The following is a 19,313-nucleotide window of genomic DNA, read 5'->3' on the forward strand; positions in this document are numbered from 1 at the left end:
ACTTGGCTAGATACTTTATTTAATAGTCATATTATGTGGGCCCAAACTTTTATTAATGTAGGACAGAGCACCCGATTTCTTAGTTTGTGAATTTGTTCTATTTAATACCACACATGAAGCTGAGTTTGCTGTGTTGTTTAGTTTCTAGTGTTTGATAATGCCTTTACCGCAAAATATTAGAAACTACTACACCATTTTGTAGAATTGTCCATAAACAGATTGGCTGGAACTTTTTATCTAAGAAATTATATTGTGCTCCGTTTGGATTGATCTATTTTTTAAAAATAAAATTTTTAAATATAATATTACAGTAATATATAAATAAAAATAATTAAAAAAATCTCATCATCCATATTATAATATGTCAAATATTTCAAAAAATATTTATATTAAAATCCCCAAAAAATAGTTAATACAAAGTGATTTATAGGCTGGCGTCCGGTGGCCGACGTTTTAATCATTGCCAACAATCTGAACAGTCAAAGAAAGTTGGACGCTGGCAGGTCCCCAGATGAGATGAGACGACGGCTGGTTTGCTTTTATTTGATCCAACACATTGACGAGACGGTAAAATGTTCATTAATTGCAGGAAACAGTTGGAGGAAACAAAACACTCCAAGCCACAAGGATCATCTTCCATGACAGCAGCAGTATCTTCCGATGAGGAATCAAATTGATACAAGTTCAAATACAAAAATAAGTACAAATATCAAAGTCACACCTTTATTACAGTACATACAAGTAGGTCTTACGATCATCAATGTAGGCTGATGGATATCAACATCATGTAATCGGAAGAATCTCCGCCGGTTTAACTTCTGTCCAATTCTATCTAGTTATGTAATTCATACACTCTTTGGCGTGAAATGATGCAATTTGGTTACATACATAAATTTTGTCGGTTCATGCAACTAATTCATGATTACATTAAAATTGTATGAATTTACATAAAAAAAATTATAAGAATTGGATCAGAATTTTTTTTTTTTTTTTTGTCAGCAACGATACATGTGTATAATCTACTCTATCCTAATCTAGGGGGAGGGGGAGCCTAAGGAGGCTGTTGTAGGAGCTAGTGGGTATACAGACTCAACTAGACCAAGGAAGTGCTATGGCACAACCCTTAGATTTTTTTCGCTGCTGGTGAGGGTTCACACAGCCCAAGGAGGGACTTAATCCCTCCCAGGTGGCCACTGAGCCATTGGCCCAGTGGTTAATTGGATCAGAATAGAATGAACTGAAGAGGCGCTTGATCTAGAGAAAGCTCCAAGGCTAGTAATATTGATCATGCATCACAAATACGTGATTAAAGATCCATAAAACATGTTTTTTTATGTTTCTTTTTCTTTATTTTTTTAAAAAAATCTTTCTTGGGATGGGTTTGGGAACACTGCACGGCTGGAAATTATATTGACTAGAACGAAAGTTTAACACCAAATAAATTGATCAATCAACACAACAAGCTCCCGGATACAACACAACAAGCGCAGTGGGATTAGTCGGGCCCGGAATATTACTCTGTTGAATTCCGAATAATCATCAGATACTCACTGTGTCCGAAAAAAAAACACACACACACACACACACACACACACAACAAGCTCAATTAATGTAATTGAGAATATTAAAGAATGCATGATTAACAAGTATTTAATGGACTCTCGTTAAGAGGAGTTTCAAATATTAATTTTTTTAAAAAAATGTAATTAATTTAGAGAGTGTCACAATTTAAAAGGTGCAATAATTGTGAGTGTCTGTATTTATATAATAATAATTTAAGTGTTTTAACAGGTTCCCGTTAAGTCACGTTTGAAAAATCTAATAAAAATAATATGCAAATCAACTTTGCCGGATGCTGGCTGACCAGCTGTTTGCCTTCACACTTACCCTTCAACGGCGAAACGTACTATTCTGCCACTTTTACAATAGTTAGGACAATAGTTAGTAGTATGTATATATATTCATCGGAGAAACCAACTTAATGTGGGATGCAAGTATAGCTCATATTCACCTTTCTGCAACCTTCCCTCAGACCATATACCCGACAATCCATCAAAGCCCATAAAGAGAAAGAGATCATCATCATGGTTTCGTCTCGGAATCCGAGTTCCATAGCATCAGAAAGAGAAGTTGCTGATAATCTTCAACCGACTGGAAATGATCAAAAGCAGGAGCTTGATGCTGGAGCCCTCTTTGTCCTCAAATCTAAAGGTAAGTTGTTCTCTTGCTTGCCACCCTTATCAGAAATTTTTTTTTTTTTTGGTAAATATCAGAATTTTTCATTTGTTCCTCTTTTCTTGCTTTCCTTTCTTTATTTGTTCTTTTCTTCTTGCCCATTTCATTAAAGTCCATCAACGCATATTCACCTTTGACTAAACGCCGTCGATGAAATAGACATGCACGATTGATGATTATCATAATAAATCTTTAAATTTCAAGAAAGAGGTGCTTTTTGGCAGTAAATTTTTTTGTTTTTTTTGCACTTTTAGAACTATCTGTGCTTCTTTAAGATAGGAGATGGTGTTGCTATGAGCTCTTTTCTGCATTAATAATGCAGTAATTCCCACATACAAATACAATGGATCAATACTTTAACAAGTATCCACTTTGTCTTTTTGCTAAAATTGTACAAAAATGGAGAAAAATATTCCACATACCCTAAACTCTCATGGTGCCCCTTATCTAGTTATAGCTCAGGTCCACGATAACAACTTTTATGAATATATGGCCTAATATCGCAGTATTCTTTTTCCATAGAAAAAATGGTCTTCGAGTCGATCTTCCCAACTTATTACAAGCAAGTTTGTCAATTTGGATCATGAAGTGAATGCATTAGCTGTTGAGTTTCCAAGCTTCCATTTTCTTGAAATAATTGCTTGTGTATCATTATTGGGATTTTGACAATAAGCTGATTTTTTTCACATGAAAACTTCTTCTTGGCTGTGTACCAAATATTAGGCTTGAAAATTAGTAGTAGTATACTAGAAGGAATGGGAAGAAAGAACCGGACAGGAGAAGTGTGAGAACGGAAATTGAGATGAGACATGTTTGTTTTGCATTAATTCGTGGCTGGTTTCGAGATTCTATCAGCAATTTTAAAAGAACCAAAATTTTCTATGACCAAGAAATGCACATGTCTTCGGGTATGGTCAACTTGGTAAGCAAATAAATTATATATAGTTTCTTTTCTTTTGCATATCCAACAAATATAATGTTCCTTGAATATAATTTCTCATTACCAATACAAAGGTACATTGAGGATTAATTCATTATTTTATAATTAGCTCACTACTTTTCTTTTTTTTTTAAAAAAAAAAAAATTCAACTTCCAAACTAGACCAAAACTAATATATATATATTCCACAGAAGACATATGTGTTATTTTTCATCTTTTCATTTTTATTCTCCTATAATCAATCTGTAAACTCTTTCTAAATCCAAAAGTATACCTACCTGAATAAGGTTGCTGAATTCAGTGGAAGGTGACATATGTGTTATTGACTCTTGTCTTGTATATGGTGGCTAAAGATAAGAATACTAGTAGTGTGATTCTCAGTTTTTTTTTTTTTTTTTGGTTGGGTGGGGAGCAGGATCGTGGATGCATTGTGGATATCACTTGACAACTTCCATAGTTGCACCTCCACTTCTGAGTCTGCCATTTGCCTTTGCTTCACTTGGATGGGCCGCCGGAGTGATTAGTCTTGTCATCGGAGCTGCTGTCACATTCTACTCCTACAATTTGATATCTCTAGTGCTCGAACACCATGCTCAACTGGGTCACCGGCAACTCAGATTCCGGGACATGGCTACTGATATTTTAGGTAAATTCTCCCCAAACCCCCTCCCCCAACCCCCACAAAAATCTCGGAAAAAAAAAATTAATAGAATTAATTTTTTATGCATTGTCAATATAAGAATTTTATTAACTCTGCACAAATGTATATAAAAATTTTTTGAAAAGTTAGTCCTGATTAAAAATGAAAATTCTGATATGAACCCATTTTGCTGACTTTTTGTTTCACGAGGACATGCAATCTCGCTCCATTATCAGGTATACATATTTATAAGAAAAAATTTGACTAGATCGAGTGTATAAAAGAAGGCCTCAATAATAAGTGATCCCAATCCAATAATAGTTCGATGGACGATGCTAGAGCGTACTTTAGAGTCCAAAACTTTGGTTCAAACTTAGAATTGCTTCTCTTGGTGACTTCATGTTAAAGAGTGCCGTAATGCTCTATTTGTTCTAGTATTTGTTTTCGGTTGACCAGACCCCTAAGCGGTGGTATTGGTGTTGAGAGTTGAAACTGCCATTTGGCCTTTTCGACTCTTATCAATATTTTTGATCGGTGGCCATTATAAAAATTCAAAGAATACCTATTTCTTAATAGTCAAAAGAAAACGCCAGCCATCAAACCACGACCCAACTGACTCACGATACAGGATTTCTGAAGCTGAGAATTCTGCATCGACAATTTCTGTAGCTAGTAAGGAAAATACTAACCCTGCCTCTATAAAGCTGTCGCGAGTCTTTTTCAAGTTTATTTCAACCTAAGTTTTTTTTTTTAAAAAAAATTCTAAATAAATTTATCTGTTCTATTAGGATCACCATTCTTGTCTTGTCTTGTAAATGAAAATTGTACTGGTTTAATTAGTTTTCGTTCATCATAGTAGAGAAGAAAAATAGAACCGCTAATAAATTTATTTTACTTCTAATTCAATTTAGGAAAACCTCTTTTATGTTGAAAATAAAGAGGAAAACCTCTTTTTGATTTTACATGAGAGTTTGAGCGCTACGTTCTGCGGGCGTTCCATTTGGACTGCAACAGTATCAGAATCCTTTTGATCCCTTTATCATTGCCAAAGTCCCACACGTAAGCCCTTCAGCTGTTATTGTCTATGTTGGTCTCATTCATAGATGTCAAAGTTTTCTTTATCCAAGACAAAATAGATGTCACAATTTTGGTAAGAAATCTTGTGATTTTTATTGCGATATTAATAAGGATTTTGTATATGTGACGTGCATTTGAACACGTTAAAATATAAATCATTAGTGTATAAAAGATTATTCCATTAACGATGTTTTTCTTTTTCTTTTTTTTTTTGTGATTGGATTAGTTCTTGGTCAAAACTGAAAAGATAGGTACTTAACTGCATGTGGACACTCAAGAATATTCTAGGATGATTGCACAAGTGAATTTCATTTAGAATTGATGATATTTTCTTTTTCACATTATGTTGTTATACTAGATATTTAACTTCAAATGCAATCGTCTCGTATTTTTCTTCTTACAAGTTACAAATTCAACTTTCAATACGTACAAGTAGGAAAGACCTTCCTACATTTTTTGAGTATATGTCAAAAAAGATTATCAAGAAAGAAAGACTGGACACATCGGCCAAATGACAAGGAAGTTCCTACCGACCTCTTAAATTCTAGAATAATTGCAGATTTTCCTTTCTCGTTCCATGGATTAGTACCTATTCTGCATGACATTGGCTTATTCATAATCCAACCGAATTCTGGCCTTACAAATCCAATTTTGGCAGGACCAAAATGGGGAAAATTTTATGTAGGTCCAGTCCAGTTCTTGGTGTGCTATGGTGCAGTTGTAGCCTCTACTCTTCTGGGAGGGCAGTGCTTGAAGGTCTGTTTCGTTTTAACAATATGTTTCTAACACCACTTTCCTTCAGCCCAAGAAATTTTGAGCAACTGAGCATGAAAATGATGGACGGGGCATACCATAAGAAAGATAATGATAACAATAAACCATACGTTGATGAAGAAGAATACAGATTTACTCAACCTGTCGACTCCTTTTGCAGGCAATCTACGTGTTGGTAAATCCAAATGGAGATATGAAGCTCTATGAATTTGTGATCATATTTGGAGGGCTAATGCTGATTTTAGCTCAGATGCCATCTTTTCATTCGCTTAGGCATATCAATCTGGTCTCTTTAGTACTCTGTCTGGCCTACAGCGCCTGTGCCACTGCAGGCTCTATTTACCTTGGTAAGTACTATTAAGTAATGTCGGTACTGCTAATTGAAACAGCCTTTATTTGATAGAAAGATGGTATATAAACTTTGGCTGCATAATTTTTTCTCAGGAAATTCATCTAAGGGACCAAACAAGAACTACTCCTTGAGTGGTGGTACTGAAACTAAAGTTTTTGGCATCTTCAATTCGCTGGCCATTATTGCCACCACTTATGGAAATGGGATCATTCCAGAAATTCAGGTCCCTTTTCATTCCACTCAAACTTTGACCAAACAAATAAAGATTAAGATAGATGGCTATATGACTTTTTTTTGCAGGATTAAAAGGTTTTCAAGGTATCCATGCAAATGTACAAACTTATTGTATCAATCCTAATGGAACATTTCTGATCATTTATTTACAGGCGACATTAGCACCTCCAGTAAAAGGCAAGATGTTCAAGGGACTCTCTGTTTGTTACAGCGTAGTCACACTGACCTTCTTTACCGTAGGCATTTCTGGCTATTGGGCCTTTGGCAATGAAGCTGAAAGTCTAATCCTAAGCAACTTCTCAGATAATGGAAAAGCTTTGCTGCCCAAGTGGTTCATTTTTATGACCAATACTTTCACCATTCTCCAACTATCAGCTGTTGCTGTGGTAAAGACCAAACACTATTTAACTTTTAGCACATTCTCTCTGAGTAATCAAAACCCAAATATATGAGCAGCCAACCCCAAAAAAAAAAAAAAGAAACAAGATCGTAAAAATTTTGGAATGTAATGTTTATTGTTCATTACATATAAATTTTCTCCTTATACCGTTTAGCTGTCTATATTAGTCAGGAATTTAGGATTTAGAGATGATACTTTGTCTCACTTTTTGAAGCTTTTGACAAATTGAAATCATAAATTCTTTCAGTGACATGAGTTTTTCCTACAAGTTAAAGTGGAGCTTAGGGCACTCTTTCTTACAAGTGTTCTGCATCAAATTGGCATAATAACAACATAGCAAATTATGACTTCTGCCACAGGTGTACTTGCAGCCTACAAATGAAGTTCTTGAAAGTACGTTTGCAGACCCTAAGAGCAGTGAATTCTCTGTTCGAAATATTGTTCCAAGGGTAATATTGCGGTCCATATCAGTTGTTATATCAACTACAATTGCAGCTATGCTTCCATTTTTTGGAGACGTTAATGCTTTGCTTGGAGCTTTTGGTTTCATGCCACTCGATTTTGTCCTTCCTGTTGTCTTCTTCAACTTGACATTCAAGCCATCAAAGAGAAGCCCCATTTTTTGGTTAAATGTCACTATAGCCGTGGTTTTCGGTACTTTGGGGGTCATAGGAGCAGTGGCTGCAGTGAGACAAATTAGTCTTGATGCTAAAAATTACAGGTTATTTGCCAATGTATGATTAGATAACCATGGCTAGAAGCAAATTATACAGCGATCTTATTTTGATGTACCAAAAGCTTTCACCTGTCACTGTCAAATATCTATTAGCTATAGCACATTTTTTATCATTTTTTCGACAAATAAAGTACAATTGCTTGTATCCGATGAGATATTCAGGCAAAACTGACCTATTTGATTAGTGAATTCATGGTTGCCACCATGGCTAGCAGCAAATTATACAGCGTTCTTATTTTGATATACCAAAAGCATTCACCTGTAACGTATGTATTAGCTATAGCACTCTTTTTTGTTTTTTTTTTGGTTGACATAGAAAGTACAGCAACTTGTATCTGATAAGATATTTAAACAAAACTGATCGATTTGATTAGTAAATTCAAAGTTGCCAGCCTTAATCAATTAGCCATTTAATGAAATGATCTCACGTTTCACCAGAATCTACCACTCTTTCTTGGTTCAACATAAAAAGAGTAACCCTCTGTTCAGTGTCTACAGCTCCTAGAGCTAGCTAACAAAAAGTGCTATTCAACACCTACAAAATCCCTCAAAAAACTATGGACCGCTCCATCAATCAGCCAAATGAAGGCAAGGATCTTGAAATTATTAAATTACTTGGGCTGTTGCTTCTTTACTCAGAAGAAAAGTTCAAACAATGAGAAACTATAGATGGTAACACGTCATTCAACTTCATCCAAATGTCCGAAGAGTTCTTGCCAATGAATTGCAGCTTCTTCAGGTGACCGAAGGGACCATATATGATTGTTGGCCTGCTCACGTTTCTCGAGGATTTCCTGCATTTAGAAGACTAAATTGGTAATCGGTTGAAAAGCATAAAACAGAAGCACTATGGAATATAATCCGACTTTTCATACTCCTTCCAAAAAGAAAAGTCATCTAAGAATAATCTGAAGGTCATGAAGTAATAAGAGGGAAACAATAGCAGGATCAAATCCCAAGTACAAGCATTAATGACAACAGTGTCTGGCGAATTGTTTTCCAGATGTTCCTCTGAACATGATGACAGCTGATTTAATAAATAAGCAGAAAAAGAATCCACCATTTTCCAGAGTGGTCATGTGCATTGATAAATTTATAGTTTTTGCTTCTAGGCACCAACTTCAGAAGCAATGCCACACCATGTTATTTGAACACAGCACTTATTGAATATGCTTTTGATTTTTTTTTTAGCCAAAATTAACCACCAATGGATTGTAGTTAAAATACCACAAAGATGGCTAAGGAGAAACGGAATGCTAAGACGCTGGCTTTTACGTATCACAACTTACTGTACTGTCACACCCAGTTAGAGAAACTACACTTGCATATCAGTCAGGAACTATTAACTTCTTAGCTGGTAAAAGATCCAAAAATGCAATAAGGCAATGACAATTTGGAAACAGTAGGGAAAACAAGCATCCCTCAATGCACCTATATGGCATAAATCTTCAACAAATGCTCTCAGTATTGAAACAACATGCCATGGTACCGATCTTAAACTAGTCCAGTGAAGCACAACTTTTGGATTTATTGTCTCATGCACATTGCAGCAAATAAACAAAGCAAAATGACCGAGTTGGCTGTTATTTTCTGTAGGGGCAATCCAAATCTTTTTAAGATTTATTTCAAGAAATAGCAAATCATCATTTAATTTCTGTGCAGTACCAAACAGTAATTAATAGGTCAAAGAATAATCCGACAAACCCCACAATTAATAAAATGTTTTTACCTTAAACTTACTGCAACCTTTATTTAGGAACTCAGACTTCCTATTTAAAAAGTGGCAATCCAAATGTAGTCAAGAAGAAATTTAAGGACGAAATAGAGTTGATTCCTCTTTTAGCTACATATGATGCTCAGAAGTACTTGGAAACTTAACTTTCTCATGGTCTTGATTGTTTGTCCCATAAAATTAAAAACCGGTAGGTCCAAAATACGGTAGTTGATTATCATTCCAAGCATAATCATGGGGATCAAAATTGCACCAATTATTTTCTCTGATAATAGTATTTTAACTGTCCAAGTTACTTTCTCAACACTAAATGCTGGGGTTTTTTGGATACGAAATCTATCACCTAGATATGAACATTTAAGCACTGGATATGTTTAGTATTTGCTTGGGGCTAACCAGGGATCTAGTTCCCCTACTTAATGGGGGAAATTACACGAACTCTGAGAATAACACGTAGTTGTCTTTTACTGTTCTTACTGCAGTTTGTTATGTTCTGTAGCACAACTACTCTCAGTTCTAGCCAAAACCTTCAGAATCCAAATGTCATGTTCAAAGTATTGTCTAATTAGTTCATAGTTAAAACAATACAACAGCCTAGTTCAAACAAAAAACCAGGAACCCGCATCTGCTTTAAGGGTATATTACCCTCTAATGACGTAGAAAGGAAGTTTAGAAGCCAAATCAAGCTTGACATGAGGAAAACATTTGATAAATAGAAGAAAATAATCAGCTTTGTCCCTGGCCATTTAAATTAGAACAGCCTATGCCTATGCCTTTCAAGATGCTGTTAATCAATGCATTTTCAGTTTTACATCAAGCTATGACAATGGCCTTTCACCAATTGAGGAAGAGGGTCCTTGTGATTTGCACAATAAAAATAAATTATACAGACCTCCAGCTCAGAAGGTCTCTTGGTTTTGAGGTTTAGACAATCAAATAGAGCATTCCACTTTGCGGAACAATTATCCAGCCAACCCATCCGATAGTATTGCTGCATCTGATGTACAGGTGCTGCAAATCACAATTTTTTACCACTCAGTCCAACGAGTCAACCACCCAAAATAAATAGAAATAGAAATAGAAATAAAACTGCTGTTCAGATTGTCGAGTTGAATACAACGAGAAGCAAGAAAGAATTGTAGAAAGACATCTCTATATCTGAAAGGCATGATGATGATAAACCTTTACGTAAAATCAGACAGATAATTTTAGAATCTGGAATATTTCTGGGCTACAATAGAATTTAATTGATACTGTAAATACCAATTAATGCTCTCAAGAATTTAGGTCCACGGAAACATATAATCAGCAAACTATAAATTACCAACTTTAATTCTGTGAAATGAGGATGAAAAGTCAATGATAAAGTGAGTAGGGCAAAGAGAGAGAAGGGAGAGCGGGTGTACAATAGCAAAACCAGAGCGCATCGAAGTAGGTGGAGCACGACAACTTCCGGCGCGGTGCTGTGGCGTCGGCTACCTCCGAGCTCATCTTCACCTTAATTAGTGGAGTACTACTCTGAAACTGCCCTTCCACCTATGAGCATGTGTATTATGTACTATTACGCAGGCAGTGGATTCCTCTTTCTTTTTCTTTTTCTTTTTTTTAGGCGAAAAATACACGTTAACTTCACATTCTTCCGTCTCTCGATTTACCATATAAACTGTTGATGACAAATCTCTCAAAATAATGTTGAAAAAAATATATCGCAAAAACGGCGACGGGCTAATTTGTTAAATAGCATCTAATCTCAAGAGTGAAATAAATGGGCACACTTATATAGGACTAAATAAGTATTAGTATATGTTAAGCTAAATCCAACTACAAAGTGGAACATAATTTAAATCCAACTTCTTCAAGATTTCGAGCTAAAAAGTGGACTAAATAAGTACCAAGAAGCTAAATCCAACTAAAAAGTGGAAAAAAAAAATCTTTGTTCTATCTTAATTTTGAACACAACTTCTTCAAGATTTCGATATAGCCTTCCATGTAAGGTTACAAATCAACATTTTTCTACAAAAATCAGGTGGAGATGGTAAATCGGACGTAATTTCCATAAAGATGAAGTTGGTTTTACTAAGAGTTATAATCATTTTACAAGTTTGGCCAAATTTTGAATTTTGCCAATAACACAAGATACAACACCGATGCAGCTACAACAATCATCAGCTTCTGAGTCCTGACCACTGACCACTGACCAGTGTCTCCAATATGGGCCCTTAGTAGAAAATTCCTAAATCCCGCATAATTACCTATGAAACGAATACAAACAAGTCACCAACTCAACCTTGAGTAATTTCAGATCATAGCTCTAAGAACTGCAGAGAAATGATGGAGCTATGTGATTGACATTCATAGCAGCATCCGTTCCATTTATCTCTTTCTCAACAGCTATAACTTGGGCTTCAATTCAGTCTTATAGGTCAAGAGCGAAAGTGGCGAGGAGATAAATGAAATCCAATGCACTTCTTGAGGTACTGCAACTCCGAGAGAACCAGGAATTTGAGTTTGACTCTGTCGGAGGCAAAGACTTGTTGACACAACGTAGCAGCAGGCTAGTCTGCTTTAAGCGAAAAGCATCTTAAGCTCCTCGATGCGCGCTGATCTAACTTCTTGGTCAGTCAAAGCACCAGAAATCATCCGTTGTTTGCGTGCTTGCACTGCTTCCATTTTTTCTTCTACGGTTCCCTGCCACCAAGATAGTCCACGTGAGTATTCGCCACAGTTCAGTTATACCAACAATTCTACCGAGTACCAATAAAGGTTAATCACATTCATGTCTAATCCAAAGTACAGGGTCCAGCCACATATCTAGTGTCAACAAGAGAATAAGAACGCTACCAAACTAGCAAAATAAGACTTGCAGGACAATTCCAAAAGGATTTTATGATGTACCTTCATGATGAACCTTTTGATCATTACTTTTTCAGTTTGTCCAATGCGATGAATGCGCATTACAGCTTGTTCCTCTACGGCTGGGTTCCACCAGGGATCCTATATAAGTCAAATGTAGGCTTAGTGTATATACAGGGAACAAAAGCCAATTCCAAGTACTACTTTTCTACTATTGAAGTCAGCAGATTTATGAGATTACTGACAAGAAACCGATTTTCCAATTGATGATAGCAAATTTTTTGTTTCCCACTTGCCGATTGAATAAAAAGAACTCATACTAGTGTTTTCATCCATAATTACTTCCGCAAGGCACAACTCAAAGTAAACACTCCTTGACAACATATTCAAGGACAAATGCTCTCCACAAATTTGCAAGACCTTGTACACATGACTACCAGCAAGATACATACCAAGACAAAAGCGTTGGATGCAGCTGTTAAGTTGATCCCAACTCCCCCAGCCTTCAATGACATTAGCAAAACCTGTTTAAGTCAAATTTGAAGAAGTGAGCCCAAAAAACAAATAAATAAATAAAATAAAATCTAGATAGTATGCTCCTCATGCCAAAACCGTGGAGACAAACCATGATGTTATCTTCCTCTGAGAATTGCTTTATTACATTCTCACGTTGTTGCTGGTTAAGGGTCCCATCCAGACGAAGAAATTGAATATCACTCCTAAAAGTAGAAAGGGAGAGGGGAAAGAATTGCAAAAGAAATGAAAGGCAAATAAGGCTTAGAAGAATTAATCAACGGATTGAGACAATAATAGTCACGGATTAATACCATTATGCAACAAAATACAAAAAGCGAAACTTGGCCAACAAATTTCTCAAGAACTCTACACATATACACTAGACGATCAGACAGCTCAAAATTCTTCACATCATGTCATGCTCTTGGTAAAAATCCCCCCCACTCCAACACCCAGACCCAATCTAGCCTGAGAAAATCAAATATAAAGAAACCAAAAATAACCCCTTTTGCTAGATATTAGAGGGCTATGGAATGGTAAACAAGCCAAGCAAATTAACTGAATGGCTAACAAACAGAACGTTACATTCCAGTACTAGAAAACAAATGATGGCAAAACGAAGACAGAAAATGTTACCGAGAAAGAGCAATCTGCAATAGATCAAGAAAGGCAGTCCACTGGCTGAAAACAATGCTCTTGGACCCTGCTAAGCGAAGAATTTCAAGTTCATGCAAAAGAGCAGAAACCTTAGATGATTCGACCCAATTTCTCTCAATATCAATCCGGAAGCGACTCTGAGTAGGAGCTGTGAGAAGTTCTTGCTTGGTAATCATCTTTCTGGAATGTGACAAGCTCCCAACGAATTAGTGTCAGGCAAGAGGATAATGTAGTAAGCTCATACCATGTAAGAGTGTTAGAAGAAATAAAAGGAAAAAGCATGATGGTACCTACAAACAGGACAAAAACCAGAAGTAGAGCTTCGCCAACTTGCTAAGAGGCATTCTCTGCATAGTCTATGAGCACATGGTGTCAATACAGCATCTTCAAAAGCTTCAAGGCATATCGGGCACTCTCCTACTTCCCCTTTTCGTAACTCTTCAACAACCTCCTCAACATAAGCCAGTGATGGTACATCTCTAGCTTGCCCATCCACAATGTCCTGACCAACCTTAAGAAAGCGTCTTGTGAGCTTATTCAGATCAGAGAACTCTTGCGTGTCGCCCCGACTGGACACATAAAACCCATCAAAAATGAATCATTAAAACTAATCTCAGAAAATTCTCACATAAACATGTGTGAGCATGTGCAAGCTTTACAGAACATCTCCCATCACTCAATAGCACATGGTCAAAAGCTCTAAAACATTAGGAGACCATGGCAGTAACCTTTATCCTTAGTCATAAATGACTTATCAATGGGATAATGGGAATCAGATAAAGCTTACTTCTTGTGTAAACAATTTCCAAAAAACTCAGAAAGTTGGAGAGCTAAATCAGGCAGCACTGTGAACATGCTAGATGTGGCTATTAGAGCATTAGGTTGAGTTGCAAAAGATCAGCAGGCTAGTGGGGCTGTCTTAAGCTTTCCATTCAATAGTGAGAGCTGTAGTTGGGGTTTGTCTAGTTTGATTTATGCACAATTCATGGTACCAAAATTTCATTGTTTAACCATAAGATATGTTACTAAAGAAGGGAATACAAGGGAAAATACAAAATATCCTACCTCATCACTAAAAATGGATGGTCACAACATTGACGAAGACGCAAGAGCAACTCCAATATTGAAGCATAATTGTGAAGAACACGTCCTTGCTCGACAAATTTATCAAATTTCACCTTAAGATATGGGACAAAATGGAACATTAGGGAAATGGATACCCCAAAAAAAAAGTGCTTCAGATCAATTAAATACCTTTGATCTTTTAAACAAAGCATCATAAAAATCCCTCTCTGCTTCTGTAAGTTCACAATATATCACTTGAATATCAGCAGGTGGAAGAACCAAAATTGGCCTGCAAACACATAAAAGTACAAGGAATATAGCAAGCAACATAGACAATGGAGGAACATTAGAATTTACGGATTCCTTAGATAACCTTACCTGCCTTCCTTGTCAGTACTAGATTTAGTTCTTCTTAGCATAATTGGCTTTAATATTGATTGGACCAACTTCAAACTACGCGCATCACCCTCCTCAAAAGGTTTCTGAACAAGTTTGTTCCACCTAAATTAAGCATCCATTGGTCAATCCAAGGCAATCTGCTATAAATTTTTGGAAAAAAGGATCACTAGAACACTTTCCAATAGCAGGGCAGCATGCAATCTCTGAAGGGGCAACAGAAACAGGATTTGGTAAAGTCAAAAGATAAAACAGTTCAGCTAGAGCCTAGAGCAACATAACCACAAACTTCACAAAATCAAAAGCATAAAAATAAAGAAAGATCCTATTGTAAGCTAAATTTCAACCATAGCTGGATTAAAGAAAGAAGAATGGTGATAAAAACAATTCCAATGGTGAAACCTAATATCCAAAAAAAGAATGGAAGCTAAACCTCACCATGCCCAGCTTCCCCATGGTTCCACCTTCAAAAATCGAAGAAGACTGTAAAGATCTTCTAGGTTGTTCTGTTGCAAAAGAATTGTATTCAGAAAAAAGAATTAGACTAAAAGGTAAAATCTGAAGATTACTACGAGGTAGATAAGCTCAATTACAATCATCATAAGCTTCTTTCAAAATCTGCATTTAGAGAAAGAACTCTACTGCTCCCAAGCTTAAGGTGCAAAGAAGACTTAATTCAAACTTGTCATAATAAATGTTAGAGTGCTCTTCAATATCTTCAAGCAACAGAGCATACATGAATGCAACATATTTTATTTCAGGCCAAATAATCACCCAATATACCTGGATAGGGGTGCCAGTAAGGCACCATCGACGATCAGCAACAAGCGCAGCTGCAGCCATGGAAATTTGGCTTTTTGAAGACTTTATTGTGTGTGCTTCGTCTAGCACCACTCTAAACCATCTCACTGAGAAGAGTCCCCCAGTGACATCAGCATTCTACAAAGGAAAACCCATTAAATGAGCTTGTCAGATAATTATCCCAGATAAGACAGATTATAATCATGTCAATAGCAGATGAAGGGCAAAAGAGTCAGGCAAAAGGATTTCCAGCAATCTGAGCATAACTTGCAAGTGGTAGATTTCCTTCAGCATAGGAAACTGCAAGTGAAATTTTAGCTACTTCTGTTATGATCAAACGAAGAGATTGTAAAAATACCTCTGCTGAGAACTCTGAGGCTAAAACTCCATAAGTTGTGAGCACAACATCACTTTGGCCTAGAACGAGTGCATCCCTTGATCTGTTCTGCCCATAGTGAATGTAAATCGACAAAGTCCCAGGTTGTGCATGGGTTTCAATTTCTGCCTGTTATCAAGATAACCATTTGTTTCACAGTAAAAAACCTAGCAAACATATTTCACTCTACATGCTACATGTAAATTCACCATTTCATTTGATTTTTCAAACACTGCTTGCAGTCAATGTGTACATACCTTCCACTGACCTATAAGGGTCATTGGACAGATAATAAGGTTTCCACCACATGTGAGAAAGTTTTTTGGCTTCAAAAGCTTTTCGAATCCAGAAATTTTTGCCGCTTTTTTTGCCGTTGGAGATTGATCTGAAATAAGGCTAGCTTCACCATTTCCAGTCAAAGTCTGGGCTGTCAATTGGTTTCCTAATGAACCACCTCTTTCAGAATGTGTTAGAAGAAGAGCTATGGTCATGATAGTTTTCCCAAGCCCCATAGAATCTGCCAGAATCTTCAAATTTTCCTTGATTTAAATGCAATACAGGAAAAACAACTGAATAAAAATTTAAGATGAGATCCAGAATCATACTCCTCCTCTGGCCATCCGAAGAGTGCTTGGAAATTCTGTTGTTGCATCGCCAGAAAATGCATTCAAGTATATAACAAGCCCCCTTCTAGCAAAGAACACACCCAGCTTTAGAAGATGAGTCAAATTATAAGATAATTAGAGAATTTAAGCATTCTCCTGGTCACCAACTCGAAAACAAAGCTTTCTAACTTACTTGTCTGCAAGCCGGTACGCATCCCAACATGGGTGCAACGTTGATGCTGCTTCATCCAGGCAATGGCCCCTCTCAAGTTGAATCATCCAATGAAGAGCCTGCTTCTGATATGGATGAAGTTCACACTGAAGAGTACTTGGAGGTTCCATTTCCTAAAATAAGTGCCAATATAGTTAACATGCAGAGAAATCATATACAACCCCCAGCCCCAAAAAAGACATCAAACTTCACAGAGCACATTCACATGCAAACTGCCTGTAGGCCAGTACCAGTAATTCAGAGTTGTCTGCAACACCAACAATTTTGTCAAGATCATTGTCAGATATTGACTCCTCATTTTCCATCTTACTTCCATCTAGAGTTGATTGGCTCTTGAATTTAGGAATAGGAAACAATGGTGCAGAGACATTAAAGCTGTCCTGTTCAGATTAAATATAGAACTCAAAGGCTTTTTTTCTTATTTTAAAAAACTTAATCCATTTCTGAAGAAACTCGACAGCCAGTAATGTTTAATGTACCTCTAAGTTCAACGGACGCTTCTTCGTATACAAATCGCCTGGAGTGAATTCTGCCTAAAACAGATTAATGACATTAAACAGCTCAAAAACATGACAAAACCACAACATCCATACTCAGCACTTTAACGGTTATTTGGAACTACACACACGAAGTCAAACATGACCAAACTTATTGTTTTTATTACACTCTATATACACACTGAATGATTACACCGTACTAACTCTTAGAGTTGTTTAAAAACAAAACTGCTAAAAGTAAATTGTCACCTTCTGAAAAGGAGAGAGCCCCAGCAATTGGAAAAGCGTTGGCAGAGGATGAATAACTGATTCATCATTTGAGGCTGCTTTCAGTGAAGCCTGATGGCTCTTTTGGAACATGGAACCGTTTATATACACGCTGCATATAATGCAATTAAAAGAAATCAACTGTCACCCTCTATCTACTGCACAACCACATATACAAATTAGTACAATATAAGATATACAGAACCCAATCATCACAACTATACCTGACGGACAGAATAATGCTGTCCATAATTCCTAATACAGGTGGAGCGGATTTACAATGCCCATCAATTCTAACTTTCTTGTCCCTCACAAGTGGTAATAAGCATCGAGCCCATTCATATGGGATGCGGCCAATCTGCTAGCATTATCACAAACATATGTAAAAAATACTATCTTAAAGGTCCAACCAAAGCTGTTTCATTTTTCACGCTTCTCAAACAACTATATTAAACGCCATGCTACTTTCACCAAATTAGACATTTTTCAGCAAATTAAGATCTTACTTATCCTTGCACCACTTTATCATTAAAAAGGGGACAACAGATGCATTTTACAAACACAAAGCATATGACTTTGTCTTCTAATTTTCTTCTTAACAATTCAACTTAGATCAATGAACGATAGTACCTCTCCACAAGCATTCGTGGAAAATCTGACAATTTCAGAAGAAGAAGACACCTGCCGCCCCCGACCACCCCCAGACTTTCCAGGAGAAGGTGAACTCAACTTTCTCTCCACCGGAAATGTGAAAAAAACCTCCTCCCCAGGCTTCAGAGTCCTTCCTTTACACGTCGAAATCCCTGCAACCTCACCACACCCCACGAGCCACCATTCACTCCCCATTGAACTCGAACTCGAACACCCATTGGAGCTCGAACACCTCGCATCCTCAACTTTCCTCTCTCTCTCACTATCCTCTATCCTAGCCTTTACAGCCCCATTTGAAGCCGAAACCCGACACAAATTCTGATTCTTGGCCTTGCTATCATGATCGTCAGTACCATTCACACTGGGATTTGCCACAGTTGCCGGCTCGGGGCTCAAATTTCGATTCAAAGGCTCGGGTTTTTTGGGAATTTCAGGTTTTCTAAAACCGGGAGTGTCAAAAATGATGTTAATTGCAGCCGTGGGATCATTCTTGGCCATGTGCAGGGCTCGAACTATATCCATATTTGAGTATTCAGCGCCTACGATGGATCGAACCATCAAAACCAATTCATCGGTAACTTTACTAATACCCATTTAGGTTTTGCTTGAACTGAAGAGAATAGAAACCCTAGTTGTGATTTGAGAAAATCGAGGCAGCTCTATATCCAAATTTGAATTTGGGAATGGTAGCAATTTTTAAATTTTGTTGGCTTTAGAAGAAGGGGAAAATTTTGAGAAGCCCTAGAATACGGGGTTTTTTAAAAGGGCGCAAAACGGAAAAGTGGCGGGGGTGGTGTTTATATAGTTCAGGAGTATCGGGTACATTCCCAGTTTCCCGCCATCCCAGTCATAAAGAGTACTCTCGTTTTGCTTTTCCGCTGTCTTTTGTTCATGTTCCACTTCTTAGCTTTACTGTCGGTTTGATTAGGTGAAAAAGTGCCGTCTGAACCATTTCAAAGGAAAAAAAGAAGATTCTATAAAAAAAAAAAAGATTCTATAGAACCATTTCAAAGGTTCTATAAACAAAAGCTCGCTACTACTAGCTTTACTGTCCTTTTGTTCGTGTGCTGCTATTAGCTTTAATGCGCATTTGATAGAAAGAGTGCTCATTTAGGAGCTTTGGTTGATTTAGGAGCTTTGGTTGTCCTGTGAGCAAAACTTATCTATTAAAATGTTAAGTGGTATAGAACTTGTGTGTATTTTTTTAAGTACAAAAATTCTAAGTCAACGACTGATTATGATGAATTGTTATTTTAATCAGCAAATTTACTTTAACT

General features: G+C 36.8%; 3 protein-coding genes across 6 annotated transcripts; 1 reads left to right on the forward strand and 2 right to left on the reverse strand.

The window, feature by feature from the left end:
• Positions 1 to 1,831: 1,831 nt before the first annotated feature.
• On the forward strand, positions 1,832 to 7,533 carry LOC113706614 (GABA transporter 1-like). The gene is made up of 7 exons (XM_027228544.2): positions 1,832 to 2,211; positions 3,591 to 3,821; positions 5,551 to 5,648; positions 5,827 to 6,013; positions 6,111 to 6,241; positions 6,405 to 6,638; positions 7,012 to 7,533. Exons 1-7 carry the CDS (start codon positions 2,085 to 2,087, stop codon positions 7,390 to 7,392), a joined length of 1,389 nt encoding a protein of 462 aa, XP_027084345.1. The 5' UTR covers positions 1,832 to 2,084; the 3' UTR covers positions 7,393 to 7,533.
• Positions 7,534 to 7,797: 264 nt separating this feature from the next.
• On the reverse strand, positions 7,798 to 10,801 carry LOC113706625 (uncharacterized). Its single transcript, XM_027228555.2, has 3 exons — positions 10,527 to 10,801; positions 10,013 to 10,131; positions 7,798 to 8,182 (listed from the first exon to the last, which is right to left on the reverse strand). The coding sequence occupies exons 1-3, from the start codon at positions 10,609 to 10,611 to the stop codon at positions 8,069 to 8,071; spliced, it is 318 nt and encodes a 105-aa protein (XP_027084356.1). The 5' UTR covers positions 10,612 to 10,801; the 3' UTR covers positions 7,798 to 8,068.
• A 352-nt stretch (positions 10,802 to 11,153) lies between these two features.
• LOC113706633 (DNA repair protein RAD5A-like) lies at positions 11,154 to 19,003 on the reverse strand. Of its 4 annotated transcripts, none has more exons than XM_027228573.2 (20): positions 18,016 to 19,001; positions 17,610 to 17,743; positions 17,368 to 17,497; positions 17,101 to 17,154; positions 16,852 to 17,001; positions 16,583 to 16,734; positions 16,390 to 16,471; positions 16,042 to 16,311; positions 15,767 to 15,913; positions 15,391 to 15,546; positions 15,046 to 15,113; positions 14,590 to 14,712; positions 14,401 to 14,500; positions 14,212 to 14,324; positions 13,437 to 13,715; positions 13,126 to 13,326; positions 12,599 to 12,692; positions 12,426 to 12,497; positions 12,016 to 12,114; positions 11,154 to 11,808 (listed from the first exon to the last, which is right to left on the reverse strand). In XM_027228573.2, exons 1-20 carry the CDS (start codon positions 18,628 to 18,630, stop codon positions 11,686 to 11,688), a joined length of 3,162 nt encoding a protein of 1,053 aa, XP_027084374.1. In that variant the 5' UTR covers positions 18,631 to 19,001; the 3' UTR covers positions 11,154 to 11,685. The 4 variants fall into 4 exon arrangements, with proteins under 4 accessions (XP_027084374.1, XP_027084368.1, XP_071914047.1 ...); XM_027228567.2 differs by having other exon boundaries at positions 16,390 to 16,474; XM_072057946.1 differs by lacking the exons at positions 16,852 to 17,001; positions 17,101 to 17,154 and having other exon boundaries at positions 16,390 to 16,474.
• Between the last annotated feature and the right edge of the window lie 310 nt (positions 19,004 to 19,313).

Source organism: Coffea arabica, chromosome 1e (genome assembly GCF_036785885.1).
Source record: "Coffea arabica cultivar ET-39 chromosome 1e, Coffea Arabica ET-39 HiFi, whole genome shotgun sequence".
Lineage (NCBI taxonomy): Eukaryota > Viridiplantae > Streptophyta > Magnoliopsida > Gentianales > Rubiaceae > Coffea > Coffea arabica.